The 16,877-nt window shown below is 38.0% G+C and overlaps 3 protein-coding genes across 3 annotated transcripts; all 3 read right to left on the reverse strand.

The window, feature by feature from the left end:
* Positions 1-546: 546 nt before the first annotated feature.
* Positions 547-1,138, reverse strand: Tsp_07714 (conserved hypothetical protein). Its single transcript, XM_003381103.1, has 3 exons — positions 947-1,138; positions 789-879; positions 547-668 (listed from the first exon to the last, which is right to left on the reverse strand). The coding sequence occupies exons 1-3, from the start codon at positions 1,136-1,138 to the stop codon at positions 547-549; spliced, it is 405 nt and encodes a 134-aa protein (XP_003381151.1).
* Positions 1,139-1,288: 150 nt separating this feature from the next.
* Tsp_07713 (hypothetical protein) lies at positions 1,289-2,152 on the reverse strand. The gene is made up of 4 exons (XM_003381104.1): positions 2,146-2,152; positions 1,805-1,889; positions 1,621-1,763; positions 1,289-1,422 (listed from the first exon to the last, which is right to left on the reverse strand). The coding sequence occupies exons 1-4, from the start codon at positions 2,150-2,152 to the stop codon at positions 1,289-1,291; spliced, it is 369 nt and encodes a 122-aa protein (XP_003381152.1).
* Positions 2,153-4,161: 2,009 nt separating this feature from the next.
* Positions 4,162-16,821, reverse strand: Tsp_07712 (putative beige/BEACH domain protein). Its single transcript, XM_003381105.1, has 41 exons — positions 16,615-16,821; positions 16,446-16,551; positions 16,255-16,371; positions 16,027-16,182; positions 13,994-15,942; positions 13,789-13,955; positions 13,638-13,711; positions 13,389-13,579; positions 13,257-13,314; positions 13,070-13,182; positions 12,827-12,993; positions 12,365-12,770; positions 12,098-12,302; positions 11,609-12,033; positions 11,371-11,544; positions 11,070-11,294; positions 10,760-10,958; positions 10,617-10,688; positions 10,461-10,548; positions 10,281-10,399; positions 10,034-10,182; positions 9,794-9,978; positions 9,570-9,723; positions 9,404-9,495; positions 9,020-9,339; positions 8,096-8,955; positions 7,865-8,021; positions 7,188-7,662; positions 6,982-7,110; positions 6,853-6,919; positions 6,645-6,786; positions 6,436-6,576; positions 5,939-6,360; positions 5,663-5,873; positions 5,402-5,583; positions 5,146-5,253; positions 4,899-5,053; positions 4,718-4,824; positions 4,505-4,658; positions 4,379-4,450; positions 4,162-4,306 (listed from the first exon to the last, which is right to left on the reverse strand). The coding sequence occupies exons 1-41, from the start codon at positions 16,819-16,821 to the stop codon at positions 4,162-4,164; spliced, it is 9,645 nt and encodes a 3,214-aa protein (XP_003381153.1).
* Between the last annotated feature and the right edge of the window lie 56 nt (positions 16,822-16,877).

Here is a 16,877-nt window from a genome sequence, read left to right on the forward strand (position 1 = left end):
ATGACGGAAGTCGGTCTGTGTGTATCAACTACGTTCAGTATTATTTGTTTGCTCTATTTTATAATATTTGTTGAAGATTTCAACATTCTGAACAAACAAACGTCATCTATCACACCAATCAGTGTTACTTTCATTTTATTGTTTCTTTTCACAAATTCAACCAACATTCAGAAAAGTGGTGAATCATTCATTCATTCATTCTCTGTTCTTTTATAGATAATTTTCCATTTTCAAACATTACATAAATTCTCTACAATAAACAAAATCCCATGAAATGCTTTAAAATGTTATAGTGTTTTATTAAGAAACAAAATTTGCTCGAATTATTACAAGATTATCAAATTACAAGACAAGTTTTGCTTTTCCAAATCTTTAATTGATAAATAAATAAATAAATATGAATATGGATATATTCGGATATTTTTCAACGGTAATACAACGGCAAAGTTATACAAAAAAATTGAATTTGTTCAATCACAACAGCATTAACAATTGTAGTTGCTGCTGCTGTTACTATTGTTGTTGTTGTTGAAAATAAGATAAAAATCATTCAGAACAGCCGGGTTGAGTCACAACACCAGCAAGCGTTTCCAATTTATGTCTGATCTCCTCAGGAACAGTGTAGTGCTTCAAATGTGTTCGTACAATGTGATTCAACACTGGCACATCTATAATTAATATATATATGCAAGAAAGAATATACAAACGTATAAAGAAAAAAAATGCAAACTAATGTAAACATAAATTAGTCTTTCCAACCGTGCAAACAAACAAACACATATACGTACCTTGAACCTGTAACCCATTGTTTAAGAGCTTTTCCAAAATTTTTGCATGCAATAAATCAATGTATTGCACAGCATCTTTGAGAACTCTCTCCTGTTGAATGGAATAAAATTGTATTTACTGAAAGTAAATTACAAAAAAAGTCAAAAAAACAAATCACCTCAGAAACACGACGTCGTCTGTTGACGCGCTTCGATATTAGCTGATCGAGTTTGCACATTTCTGCCTGTCTTACATGATAGTTGCACAGATTTTTCGAACCACTATTGCACTGGCATCGAAAATATACCTCAACTTCCATTTGCTCTTCTACAGAACACTGGTCGACGGTCATAGTCAAGCTAGCCCGCATTGAAACGTCAAATGAACAGCCAACTGGGTTCAGGAAGCAGACGTTCAGATCAGTTCAAAAATCAGCCAATCAAATTGTTCCGTCACATCCGATTGGATTGGAATCGCGTAGTGGAAAGTGATCACCTTTTCAAGTGACAATTTGCAGTTGTCACGAACTGCCATAACTAGCCAATAATAAGTAGCCGATCTGGGTAGTTAAATAGTCCACAAAAATATTATCGCCATAATTTTTTGTTCTGGTTATGCTGAGGTTCTCCACGCTTCTTCTTTTCACCGTTTCCGCTGAAAATCTTTTTTCCATCTTTTGCCCAGGCTTACATCCGTATGTTTTTCCTTTTGATACTTTTCACAGTTGCTATGTGTGAAATAAGATAAGCTAGAGTTATCTGGTCAACAAGCTGCGAACAATTTTGATAAATGGCACAACTCTGACCGGCCACCAAGAAATTGAACAACAACAACAACAAACCTTTCAGATACCGTGTTTATGCCTAGAATAAATGGCGGCAAATGTGCTTGGGAAAACACGCGTCTGTTTCAAACTGATCGACCAAAGCGTGCCAAACAACAGCAAGTGTTGGTGAACAATTAAAACTTCAATACCGCGCCTATTTTTCTGGAAGCTGCAAAGAAAAAGATATCATCTTCTTTACCATCTACTCACCCTTGCCTACTTGTTTGACACGGCCGTTCAATCTTCAAACACCTACCTCTCTTTACACTTGTTTCACACAACCAAACACCTTTCACTATAAAATGATTAAGATAATTTTTTTAATTGGAAAACATTTTTCCAATTTTTTTCAACAAATAACATTGATATTCATCACTTACTTTGCAAATAAATGTTCTTCAAAAGCACAATAATGAAATTTTACCTACTATTTGTATACGGATATTTATTTTTTTTCATCACACTAATAATGTTGTTCAGAACAAAAGTAAAAAGGTTCAAAGATGATTAAATCATTTGAATTCAATAAATATTCATTTTTTTCATTTTACCAGTCATTCATTTATTGATATATTCCAAATGGAGTGTGCAATTTGAAAAGACACTTTAAAGTAAGAATTAGAAAAAGATACTCATCGTCGAGTGTTGTTGAACTGTGAAAAATACAACGATGACAAAATTTTACAATGAATTTTCTAAAACAGAAAAAAAACTATAGTTCAGATAGATAGATTTCTTCTGCTTGAAAAGTATATATATATATATATATATATATATACTGCTTTGGTTGTTGTTTGAAAACATTAGCAATGGTATTTTTAGGAACGTAAATTTTTATTTCTCATCCATTTGAATGATGATAAATAGAATACAGTTGTCGAAGACGTTCAACGTTTGTGGTCCGGATAATTTGTAAATGGTTGAAACATGGCAACAAATGTGCTAGTTGCTTCGGCGAGGACAGAACACAGCTTTCATGTGAAGCAGCAAATGATAGATGACGGACAGACGCGGTGCAGTGAAACTTTCTCAACAAAGGCGGAAACGAAAGAAAAAATGAGAAGGGAAACAAGGAAAGAAAAAAGTTAAATGCTCGACCAAACTCTGTTGCTAAGCTATATACAACACGGCTAGCTAGCAAATGTTAGCTAGCAAGCCAATATTGTGAAGTTCAACTGAGGATAGTGGTAGTGGTAGCAATGGAAGAAGAAGCAACAACAGCAACAGCAACAGCAGCAGTAGTGGTGCCAGTTTGTATAGAACCGTCAGCAGATAGAAGATCACGTTGCAATTTTGGAATGGCCGATCGTCACCTGTCGCTTACGCATTTACACCTCCCCAATTTGTTGCCTCCGCGGTTCGTGTCCTTAAACTTCCGCGTATCGACCTATTCGCGGTGTTAAATTTCCTCCCACTATCACAGCAGACTGAAGGTCGCGAAAACGCCATCTTAATTATTTTTCACCTCTACCCAATCAATAATATACATATATATATATATATATATATTCGTGCTGTATGCTGTTTTCGTTAATTTTCTATATTCTCCTCCCTCCTGTCTCTATCTTTTTCACATTCGCTGATCAAAGTTGCAAAATTTGCTGGCCAAGAAAACACGAGCTCACAATGTGTTCAGCTGTTCATGCTTTTAGTAGACAAAAACAAATTAAATAAATGGAAACAGCTTTCAAACAAATGGAATAAATAAATGCTTTTCGTTGCAAAAAAGAAAAAGAAATAGTGAAAATGAAAATTTCAAATTTAGCCAAATGCCAGACAGGCAGGCAGACAATTTGATGCATATCAGCAGCGTGCGATGCTTGTTGCCATTTTCAAATTTGCTACTTTCACTAATCGCACAGACACAGTGGCACCGGATAAAAGCACCAAGTGGAAGACAAAAATTAAATTTGTTTCTGCCGCTTGAATTGAAGATTGAAAGAATTTTGAAACATTTCCTCCACCATTGGAACAAGAAAACTTTTCAACTTTATAAAAGACGGAAATTGTAATTACCTTTAGAAAATTGCCAATGACCGGAAATGAAGCAATAAAAGTAATATATTTGAGAAAAAAAAGAAGCAAATTTTAATCGATTTACATAGGATAGCAGCTTTGAAAATGTTTGCTTTAAATCTATTTGAAAAAAGAATTAATTCATTTGGCAAATTTTCCCTCACCTGTTGATCTTCAGCAAACAAACGCAAAATTATTAAACATATATTCAAATATATTATAGATACACACAATTTGTTTCCTGTTGATTTTCATTTCAATCTGATTAGCACCGATTTAATTTACATACAAAATGTCCAATTCAACTGCACATCAAATTGTATATACCCAAATTTTTTTTCTAAAAACAAAATTTAACCAAAGCAGTCAACTAGCCTGTGGTAAGCACTACACACTAGCAGAAACTTTGCTTTTTACGTCAATAAAAAAATGTACACAAATTATGATAGAAAATAAAAATGAAAAAAAAAGAAAGAAAACATCATTACTAGTACAGTAGTGGTAGTAGCAGTAGTATTAAGTGAATGAATGAATGAATAAATTCGTGAAAATTAAGTGATTCTCAAAGCTCTTGACAGACGTTCCTTGAAATGGTTGGTAGCTGATTTTGCCGTATCAGCGTTTTTGTCCCAACAAATGATAGTGTTGTCGTTGAGCAAAGCTACCAGCTGAGAACAATTACAAGTATAAGCCAAACTGAAAACCACAACAACTTCGACAATACAAATGTAACAGAAAACTTAAAATTGCTGCTCGAATCAATTTTACCTGATCACTGGCCGTAATATTTCGTCACTGCGGAGTTCTTGAATCAACGACAACTTCCATCGATCCCAAATTCTATTTCAATATTAATTAAATTAAAATAAATAATAAAGTTGATTACTTGATTACTTGATGACGCCGTTTTGCAATCCCGCAGCGATGCAATTAATTGACACACCTTCAGCCAGAGTGGACAACGCCAGACTGCAAATGGTCACACTCGAATGAACTCGACCAACAAGACGACCGTTGACAGTGTGCAGTATCAGTTCACTTCCAACATCTGACAAAAATATGAAACTACCAACTTTAAAACATGCATTGAAAAAAAACAACACATACCTTCATCAGAAACTGACACAATGTCACACGAGCTACTGCTGCCGGAACTTATTGCACACAACGACAGCTTACCTTCGTGTCCTGTGAGTTTTCTGACGAAACAGAGTCTGTAAAATAAAAATGCATCAAATGATGAAAAAAAAAAGAAAATTTTTCTTATTATTCTTCTTGAATCTTCAACCTGTTCAAATCCCAGACGAACAATTCGCCGGCGGCAGATCCGCTTACGATAATTCCATGCTCAGTCGACTGGGCTACTGTGGATACGGACGCCGAATGACCGTACAACGTTTTCAACACTGTGCAATTTGCTTGCAAATTCTGCGACTGTAAATGCTATAATAAATGAACTGAAATTTCAAACGAACCAAACAACAACAACAACAACAACTTTTAGAACTAACATTGTCGTTTCAGCCTTTTCTTACCTTTACATTTGGAAAACAGTTCCACTTTAAACGAACAACGATCAACGTGCCCAAGTCGGTACCGAAGCAGAATACGGTCGTTTCGACAAAAGACGAATATGCAGTTACCTGTTTGAATTATTTTACAGTATGTTTTTGTTATAAGCAAGTAATGCAACAGAACAGAGCTGAATTGAATTGAATGAAAATATTTGCTATTAAAGCGTGAATTATTGAAGAATGCGTGCAAATGTTGCAATCAAGTGTTAAAATGTACCTGAAAATCATAAGCGAGCATCAGGTCGTTCAATTCGGATAAGTCGGATTCAGAAATGTGCCCGGCTGAAGTTGGCAAATGTTCAGATTTCAGTTTTATAACACAGTCGGCAAAGTCGAAACGCAGCGATACAATCGAAACCAGCGTACGAAAACGAACCTGCTGACGAACACTGGAGAAAACTAAAGAGAATGGAAAAGAAGATTTTGATTGCAAATTCAAATTCGACAAAAATCAAAATCATCAAATGCTTACAAGTACGATTGGGGTATAATTTGCAGGGGTAAACTGCGACAAGTGCCATTTTGTCGGGTACCAAAACCATATTGCCACATGGAAGAATGAAAACATGCGCCAACTGGGATGGTGCATCAATAACAACAGTTGGTGCGCAAATTAACCGTGGTGCCTGACCTTCCGGGGAACCTACATAATTACCCCACCGTAAACCTCGAGCTGGACAAAACGAGTACTGAAAAACCAAAAAAAACCAATGAATTGCATTTTTTGCACACATAATATGCATAATTTATTTACTTCTGACGTCGGTGGTGGTCTTGGAGCCGCTGCTGAAGCAGTGGTGCTATTGGAATCATAGTTGCTTGAAATCATGCGCGGGGGGTGTGGCTTGGTGAAAAGTTGCAAAGGGAGTTGGCCGAACGTTTTCACCATCGCGTGCAAAGCACTCGAGGAAATTTCATCGCCAAGTTCTTCAAAACGAACATTCTTCCACGATGTGCACGGATGATAGACGTTGAACGCTTCAACGGCCGCCTGACCGCTCTGTCTGTAGCCGAAAATCAGATCGATCCAATGAGACAAACGTTTCGAAACTGCGTCTGATTCAAGCGCTTGGCGATGAATCAAAACAAACAGTCGAGGATCTTTCTCTGGACACCAATTTGGCATAATTACATCATGTACCCGTTCACCATTGTGCCGTATTCCCAAATTGAAATCTATAAATAAATAAATAAATACAAAGTGGAAATGATGATTATTGTTTTTGTTTATCGGATGTTTTTGTTGCTAACTTTGCGTATTGATGAACATTTCGGGTAGAGTAAAAAATTCAGGTATCAATTCTTTGTTGTCACCTCGCCAATCCCAACTGGCCATGTTCCACGTAGTGTTGATGCTGTGAAATAGTCGATCAGGCATATCAAAAGTGTTATCTGAGAAGTAATATAAGAAAAACACTATTTATGAGAGAAAAGAAAACGAATAATACAACAAAAAGAACCGTGATATTCAAGCGCCAAATTGCTGAACGGCGGTACACGGATCATGTAGTACAATACTACACCGCTGTTGGAATACAACGCACTGAAATGATATGGTTCACTCAACGGGACATTTTGATCCAATGATGCGCTCGACAAAGCCTGAAATGAACAAAAATATCATTTCACTAATGGAAATGACAGGGACAAATGGACAAATTTTCTCACCTCATATCGTTCACTGTAATAAGTTCGACTTTTACTGTTCTGTACGGCCACCGGCAAACTCAAATCCCTTACAAATATTTATTTATTTACATTTTTTTTGTTTCTAGGAGAAAAAAAATTCATAGATACCTGTACAAAGTAGGTTGCTTCAAATCAATGGTGTAGTTGAGGTAATCGTTCAAAATGAACGGAAACACCGGATACTGAGTAATGTCGTTGAAAGTACGACCGGCCAATTCATTCAACGTTATTATATAGCTTAACAAAGAACGAATATGAAAATTGGAAAATGCCCAAAAAATATTTTTGCAATAATAATAATATTCTCTCCTCACTCGAAATTGGTCATCCGACCAGATCGCCACGCTTCTGTGAACGTGGACAACATTTGCAAAGATGCTTGTTGTTGAAGTGAAGGAGAAAACGTTTTCAAATGACCGACAGCTTCAGCTCGATTTGGCGGTGAATCGAACACGAACAAGCACGATTCGAGCGTGTCAAAGAACATCTCCACCGCAGAGTCGGCGGCGTGGAAGCGCAAGCAGTTCAACGAAATCAACTGTGAATAATTCCAACTGGTGGAAACCTTCTTGTTGAGAGGGATACGTTTTTGCACTGTGCAACAGTTGTTGCTGAGGAAGTGGATTTTGTCACGATAGAGCAACAATGTGCCAGTTGCTTCGAAAAACAACGTCACCATGATTGTGTTAAATGAATGCAATGCACCACCTTCGGTATTGAAGGGCAACAACGTCGACGTGGCGAATAACTTATCCAACCAAAAAGAAGAACAACTCTTTATCGACGACCCTTAACAGATATATATATATATACATATGATAACAAACAAGTAGTGAATGATTGTCAATGCTTCTCATTCCCCCCCCCCCCCCCCATTTGACCCCTCCTTTTTTCAAATTTTAATTTGTCCCATAAATTTCAATTTAAAATTAACATATTGTGACGGTAAAAAATAGCCAAACCTAGTAAGCAAATTAAATTTATAGTATACCAGTTTCTTGTGATCGGTAAAATTCACTGTCGTTGTCCATAACGTCGGGCGTGAATCGTACTCGACTGTATCCCGGCAAATGCAACGGATCAAGAAACCAACGGTTTGGCCACTTTTTCGGTGAATAAAAAATTCCTTGTGGATGACACAAACTTTTCTTAAAAAGGAAAAAAAAACTAAAGTACGTGTATAATAAATAATTCAATTTTCAAAATTCAAAATTTTAATCACTTCGATAAATCTCCAATGCCAGAGGACATTTTCAGCAATACGATTCGATTTGTGCTCAAATGACGCATATTCGGAAGCGATAATGTCGTGCATGTAAACGGTAAAACGATTCACATCCGAAGCTTCTTCATTGGTGCTGTGCAGTCTAGCCTGAGTTCCTTGCAAAACACGCTTATTCCGTTCAAACATACCGGACACCCAGTTGCACGTGAGATGGTAAAATTTCTTCAAACTAGACTTGGCCGGTGCAAGTTCGATCTTGCACTGACCAGAAGATGAAAGTTTGCTGGACATTGGGGACGCTTGTAAAAAATCCAACCGAAGAAACGCTGCCAGTGTGGCTTTGTCGGCTTCGGTCAGCGTTGTGCAGACGCTGAAATCGCAAAAAATATGCAACAGCAAATCTCGATATTCAGGTAGGGTCGACAAGAAAGATTTGAGCACTTCGCGTGCTTTCGGGTTCCGTTGGAGCTGCTCGACCATGACAAACCGTCTGGAACAGTCGCAACAATTTCCGGCCGTTTGTCGAAAATTTCCATGCAGTCGATCCCACAGTTGTCTGAAGGTGAGCAAAATTGACGGATGCACAAGGAAGACGAACAAATTTTTCACCAAAGCAAAAATTGCCAGTCGCTTCTTGGGTCCATTAGGTGGATCTTTGGTCAACAGAAAGCTGTCCGGTATCAGATCGATCAAAAAGCTAAAGTAGCATTGGAAAAGAAGAAGTTCTTCGTCGTTGTCGGGTCCAACGTTGGGCGGCATGAACAATATGAAATTGTTGCACAATTCCAAACATTCGACGAGACGATCTTCGAGTCGACTGGCCATGATTTCCGACTCGCCTGCTTCACCACTGCTACCTGCAAGCATCGCAAACAATACAACATACAGCCAACAGCAAAATGCTTTTATATTTATCCTTACGACGATGACGACGACAACTGGTCGAACTTTTCCGACATTCCCACCGTTTCAGCCACGACACTTGTCGATACGTGGTCAACAGTTCACCGAGCAAATTTACCAGCTCATCCCGGATGAGCTTTTGCTTCGCAACTTTGCCACCAACATACAGTTGCAGATCGGCCAACATGAGCAATTCCAAAAAGCCCACCGCGGCGCTTTTGAACACCTGCTCTTCAGCTGACAGAAGCGCTTTGCGAAACATGCTAACGGCAAATCGTCGCCAAGCTCCACGAACGTCCACCATAACCTGCTGTTGTCGGTCTTCGTCTTTCTCAACACTGTTCAAGTGGTATAAAAAACAAATATGTAAATTTAATTTAATCTAAAATTCAATCCTCTAACTTTAAACGAGACAATTTCATCAAAGCTGCTACTAAACAATCGGTCAAACCAACACGCCAAAGTGTGCTGGCAATTTGATCATTTTTCGAAATCTAAAAAAAAAATTTTTAATTTGTCTGAACAATAAATAATTATGTATTATGAATAATCGAACCAACCAACCAACCTCAGTGAGCAAGTCGATCAATCTGTTGAAAGTTGTGCAGTCGACGATTGAACATTCGAGCTGAGCGACGAGAACGGACAACGCTTCCGTTTGAAATTCATCAATGGTCATTAAATTCGAAATGTGGTCTTGAAACAACTGCTGATCGTCGAATCTGAAGCACAAATACCAACAAATCAGCAGCAATATATGCAAATTTGTAAAATAATTTCCATCCAAAATACTTGTTGTTGTTGTTGTTGGAAAAATAGCTTGTTTGTCCACCAAGCACCAACTGCAACAGACTGTTGATCACTGTAATCGAAGTTGGAAGTTGATAAAGTTGATTTCTCAACAAATCAAAACCTCTGGCATTGAGAAATTGTTCCTTTTGATCATCACTGAACCAGTGCAATGCAACGGCGAGAAGCTGGAAAATTTAAATTGTCAAAATAAATCAAAGAAAACAATTTCAAATATTCCACTTCGACTAAATAGCCGACAGTTTGCTGGTCGACTTGTTGTCTCAGCATCACAATCAAATATTCCCAATGGATGTCACAATTTGGAACATTGGTCAACTGTTCACCCTTTTCTATATTGTTCATGTGAGCGATCAACAAATGAAGGATCTCTAAAAAAACAATTGAATTTTATAAATAAACAGTAAAAGTACAATAATAATAATAATAATTGTGTATTTGTTTTGTACTTTGTAAAAATATTTCTTACCACATTTCAAGCGAACAAATGCAGGAAATGTTTCGATGCCTTTGGATGAAGGTCGAAGCGAAGGTTCTATTAATTCAAAGAACATTTTCCCAGCAGAAGCAAACAGTTGATATTTTGAACTATAAAATTAATTTAAAAAAATAAAAATATAAAATGATAAGCAAAAATTAATCAACTTACAATACATCACTTATGGTAGTGTTGTGTAATTGCTTGGTAATGCTAGCTGCATCATACAAGTGCATGCTGCTCATGAATCCGCAATCATCTGTTCACAAAGTAAACAGTGTACAAATAGCCGAAACAAACAACATCACACACACACACACAAAATACCTTTGATCAGCAATTCATTTTCACATTCATCCCTAATTTTCAACAAACCATTCACAAAAGTTTCAATCAATGCTGAAAAAAAACAGTAAAAAAAAGACAACTATAGCAAAAAGTATTATTCTTGTTGTAACGGATTCATTTACATAAATTGATCCAAGTGAACGCATTGCAAAATGGATATTGAACAGTGACGCGTGATGCATCGTGACAATAGAATAGAAATTCAATCACGACGGACACTTCGGTGAACCAAATTCCAGCACTAAGCACTGCTTGTACAACACGTGTAATTGCACTTATTAGAGAAGATGGAAAATCTTTTCCAGTAATTCGGATGTAGATCTTAAAATAAAAAAAATTAACAATTAACAAACAGAATAAAAAGAAGAAGAAGAAGAAGAAGAAGAGTGTTATTTTCACAAAGATAAAATTTGCAAATTGTAAAAATATTACACAAATCAAATTCAACAGTCGTTTGATGAGGGAAAATTGATTGCAAATGGTGACATTTTCTGAGCTAGCTTCGAGCAAGTTAGCAAGCAACTGAAGAGCTTCCGCAAACTGTTCCAACCCATTACGCCACAGTTGGAAGGATGTTAACATTTGGAATAGAATTTCCACTTCACATATCAACGGACATCCAGAATGAGAACAACTAACGCAGAGATCAAAAAGAGTCTACAAAAGCAAAAAAAAAACTGGTGAGAAATGAAAAACTGAATTATTCATTTTTCAACCAACTAAACAAACAAACCTTCACAAAATCAGAACCAACCGGAAATTGGCTTTCACCCGTAAAATAGCTAAGCATTGCTGGACCGAGCATTTTCACAAATTCATCACGCCAAATCGGATTCCTCTGCACGCAGAGGACAAGAAAACGCAACGCAAAACTTCTGCTTTGTTCATCGATCGGTTTGTGAAGCACCTGAATAAAATCAACAATGATAACAAAAAAGAAATGCATATTCACAAAAAACATATAAACAAACAGGACAATCGATGATCACCTGAATAACAAGATAAAGCAAAATCATTGCTGATCCGCAGGATTGCAAAAAGTTGTACAATTGTGTTGATCCGCTTGGATCGACAATGTCGATCAGCAACGTCTGCTGCTGTCTGTCACTTAGAGTGGTGTCGTCGTGATCAACAACGACATTACACAGGCAATTCAACGCATACCGTTTGCTGGGATATGCGCAAAATTGAATCATCTTCTGACCGGTCATTACCGCAACTAAACGTTCGGACAGTCGAATCAGCGCATCCTCATCGTCGAAAAGAGAATATAATTTTCTCTTCGATGAACAATACAAATTCAAATTCAACAGTTCACCATTTTCATTCAACGCTAAATTACATCTACGCGGACCAAGCTCATACAACAGTGTACAATAATTGTCAGAAAGACATTCTACAAAATCAAAATATTAATGTATTGCATGAATAAAATATTTTTAAAAAAAACAATTAGAAACCATTAAAAACATTTATGCTGGCAACGTGTCCGAAAAGTCGAAACAATTTTCTACGGCTGAATAAAGCGATGGCATAATGACGAAATGCATCAGTACCATCTTCTACGCCTTGTTCTTCTTGTTCTTCTTCTTCATCATCATCATCTTCTTCTTCTGCATTCCAGTGTGTTTCTCGACGAAATATTCTGCTATCATTAAAATTTAGCTATAAAAGACAACACACAAAAAATGACAAACACATATGTATAACAATGAACGAATGAATACTTGAATGAACAATTTTTGATTCGCATATCTCATTTGTAGAAACAACAAACACCAACGATCCGCATGCAATGAACCACATTTATAAGAGACAACTTGTTGACCGTTGAAATTCAAGCTGAGAATCAATTCCAAACCTGGCAAGCCGACATTCACTGAACAGAGCAATTTAGCATTGCCAATGGAAACAATATGCGCTTGTTCACGTCTTTTGCAGGCTTGGTTGAAAAAATTTCCAACGCTACCACAACGCAACCAAATGCCGACCGACAAACCTTGGCGCATGTTGGCCCTTTTCACGTATTTTTTCAAATTGATCATCACCGGTGCGGATGTTTTCATACGGATCATTCGTAACATTGAAGTATAATAAGAAGAACAAGTCGAATTAAACGACAAATCCAACAATCTATAAATGAAAATAAAACATAATTTTCCCCATTATCATACTAAAAGAAAAAAAACTGTTGTCCACTTGACTTTTTTTCACAAGCAACAGCCAATGCAGATGCCGTAGTTGAACAAGATGAATGACTGTGGTCGTCTGGCCATGGAAAATTTAAAGGCAAAAGATATTTCGGATCGAATTTACATTCTTGCAAACTTTGGTCCAATATTCGAAGTAATGTCAGCTGATCAGTAGAATAAGTAAAAATTAATAAAACAAACAAACAAACAAACAAACATATATGCACAGTAATTAATTACAACAGTATGTGATCCGTATTGATCAGCAAGTTGAAAAGCTAGTCGAAGCCCGTTGTGGTCATTGGTGGATAAAAAAATCGTCAACATAGCTTCCAATATTGGTGAAACATGTTCTGAAAAAGATCGAAACAAAAACTTCATGTTCATTTAAATGGAAAAAAACATTTAAACAATTTCTCAAAACTACCGCATGTCCAGCATTGGGGAATAGTTTTCAAAATTGTCGTGAAATTTTCAATTGAAGTCTAAAAAAATGCATAACAATTATTATAATTTTTTTTAAAAACAAATACAAAATAACAATATCCGTTTTATTTACCGGATGTTCGAGTAGAGTTTTCATCATCGTCGGGTAACGAACGCAATAACGCTGTAGGCGTTGGAAAAATTTCCCCACATTTTCAATGCCACGTTTCAACAGACCGGCAACTATGATAATTGACCACTGGCCAATGGCTAGTGAATATTTTTCAATTGAATACGAATTTCCAACAGTTTGCAGTGCTGTTTCTGCAAATTGAATTTTTCATCACAAAATTGTTGAACAGAAACATTAGAAAAAAAGAACCTTTCGCAGATGAATAAGATACACAACTGTACGCAGCTACATCTTCTTCACTTTGCGTACTCATGTCCGAAGAACTGAAAATTAATGATTAATTGTTTAAAGTGAAAAAAAAATATTTTTTTTCATTTAATTTCGTTTCTTTTGCCTGTACCTCCCCGAGTCGACTTTTATTGGATCGAGTAAATTTCCAGATTCAGCTAATTGAACAGCAACAAATGTTCGCAAAAGTATCTCGGCGACTGCCAATAAATTGTTGGGATTTCGTTCCGCTAAATCTCCCATCAATTGATTCCTCACTCGACAAAAAAATGTGTTAGCCTATCAGAAAAAAAACAAATTAAATAATAAAGTAAAACCATGAATACAATGGATCGGTTTACAATTTTCGAATCAGCCGGTGTAATGGAAGCGCAAAATCCGACCGTAATGTAAAGGAGATGTTCAACGTAGGAGAAAAATGTCGCATCCAAGTCGAGCCGACGACGAGTCGAATAGTGAATAACCGATGCAACAAGACCGTGGATTAATTCCACACCGCCACGTTGGCAAAATGAGACGGCAAAGTGGGGCAGGGGCCAAAGTCTGGAACAGAGATACGTGAGACGGGCCGGGGCGCTCCAGAATGTCACTCGGTCGTTGCAGTTGTCCATAGCCAGCAGACGAACGTCGCTGATCACCAAATTCAACACCCGGATCGTCTGCATCAGTATCCGATCAGAAATGGAAACCAAATGGGGTTCTTGAACGTGACGTTCGACTCGAGCAGCTTCGATCAGCAATTCGGCACTGACCAAATCGAGCTCGATCTCACGAAGATGCGATTCGAACAGTTCGAAATGTTCCACCAGAGTGGGATAATTTGAGGCGGTTATTGTCGTCGAACAGAGTCTGTACAACGCCCTGACCAGTCGAACTGGGAAATTGTCGGTCCGGCATGCGTTTAACAGCTGAGGCAGAGCAAAGCCGGCGAACAATTGAGCCTTGTAGTCCGAAGTGAGCTTGCTAGCCGCTTCGGTGAGCAGGTTCAACAAAGGCAACTGTTCGCACAAGTTGAGCTGGTCGAACAATTGACCAAACGAGCTGGCCAAATCGAAACGTTCACAGTCGTTCCACAAAGTGTTGTTGGACCGCTGCTTGAGCAGTTTGCCGAATATGCACCGCCTCAACATGCGACGATCAACTGCGGAACCGCACCGTGGAAGCATTTCGACCAGCAAATCCAAATAGCGCACCACACCAGAGCAAGAGCACGACTGGAATTCGAACAACGCCCGGATCATGTGGAAACGGTCGTCAGGGGTGTTGTCTCGAGTTCGACGAACCAATTCGAACATGATCTCCTCGATTCGGAGAATTACACAACAACTGCCGACCGCAGTGATGCAGTCGGTAGATTCTTCGGCCACCGTCAACAGACCACAGGAGATGTGCTTGGACTTCGAACACCAGCCCTGGTGTTGGGTGAGTCGATTCAACTTGAGCAGACGGTCGACAATGGCCACCAACGCGTCGCGAAAATAGCGGTTCCAAGCGTCTAAGCTGGACAGCAAACGTGGAACGTCAGACGACACCACTTGCGACGGTATGTCGAGCAACATCCGACTGCTCAAACTGCTGTCGATCAGGTCGACCAACGCCGGCATACGGTCGCCAAGGTGGCGTTGGGCGGACATTTGGAAAATCAGAATCAACAAATTGTCCACCACTGCACGGCAAGCTGTAAAAATCACATCCGACAGCAGTTCACTTTGATCAGCGGCTGTCGACGGGATGCAATTGTGCAACTGATCGACCACAATACACTGCAACAATTTCCACACGAAATTGTTCACTTGTTGAGCAATTCGAATCGACGGAAAATAATAATCCCCGCTAACCGGCATCCAGCTGATCAGCTTGCAAACGAACCGCACAAGCCACAGATAACCGTCCATATGGTGCAATTCAGACAATACACCGCACGACTGAAGAATCCACTCTGTACAATCATGAATAATTGTCAACAAAATCGCATCCTCTGCCGAACACCAGTTTATGCATCTAGCCAGCAGGTTCAACAGAATACAACAAGCCGTCTGCTTGTCCAACTGGTCAAACGAACACGACTGAAACTGTCTACATTGCCTTCTCAGCTGCCGACCAATTATATTCGTCAAATCGGCTGCGTGGAATATTACACTGCTGTCCCAGAGAAAACCATCCGAATCTTCGACGAACCAATACCAAAGGTTCGTTTCCAAACATGGCTGACTGGACGAATCATGCTTCGTCCTCGACATACGACTATGTGGTGGTCCTCCTGACTCTGAAAACAAAATCCAGTAAAAATAACCCCAAAACCGAAAGAAATCAATCATCATCTATCTATCTATCTATCTACACTCCTTACCACTGACATCACCGGAACTGGTGGATGTGCAATACAACGGTTTCCAAATGTTGCTTTGTCGTTCGTTTGAAAAATTGCTGTCATCCAAACACATTCGACGAGAACGTTTCCACTTGACGTATGCTCGTCTTTCTTTGATAAAAAAATTCGACTTCTCTGTGATGTTGGAAAAAAAAATTTACATATATATATTAATTGATCATGTTTAATTTTAGACAAATTTATTACTACTGTCTTCAGCTGTACGTCTCACGACAGAACTGTAATCTAAAAGTTTTCGCTTCTGTTCAAGCAAATCCTGATCACCGGCGTAGTGGAACAACAAGTTCAACAATTTCAAATTTGCTGCAATAAAAATTTTCAATCATATTCTTCTTGCAAAACAAATTATGAAAACAATTATTATTTATTTCCTTTACCTTCTGATAAAGGTTCAGAAAAAGTAACCGATTCATCTTCATCAATTAACAATGTTTTTATTACATTCCAAACAATTTCGGCCATGCTATTCGGTTTCTGCACATTCTGAAATCAGAAATTTCAAAAAAAAATAAACAATATGATAATTTTAAAAAAATCACAACTTACTTTCCACTTGCAAAGGCTAAGCACGCAGCACAGTGGCAAATAATCTTCATTCAGAACAGGCCATGCTTGTCGACTAGTAAGTATCCCTTCGTTCAAAACGTACAAATATTCTTCGAACTTTTCCACTAAGAACTGACAAAGGTACGGTTGTGAGATGGCCACTTTTTTCAAAAATGCATTTTCAAATGTCGTGAATTGATCGGACATTTTTCATAAATAACGATACTGTATATCTGAAAGCAGAAAAATAATAACAACAACAA

The sequence above is a fragment of the Trichinella spiralis genome, assembly GCF_000181795.1.
Source record: "Trichinella spiralis strain ISS 195 chromosome Unknown Scfld2, whole genome shotgun sequence".
Lineage (NCBI taxonomy): Eukaryota > Metazoa > Nematoda > Enoplea > Trichinellida > Trichinellidae > Trichinella > Trichinella spiralis.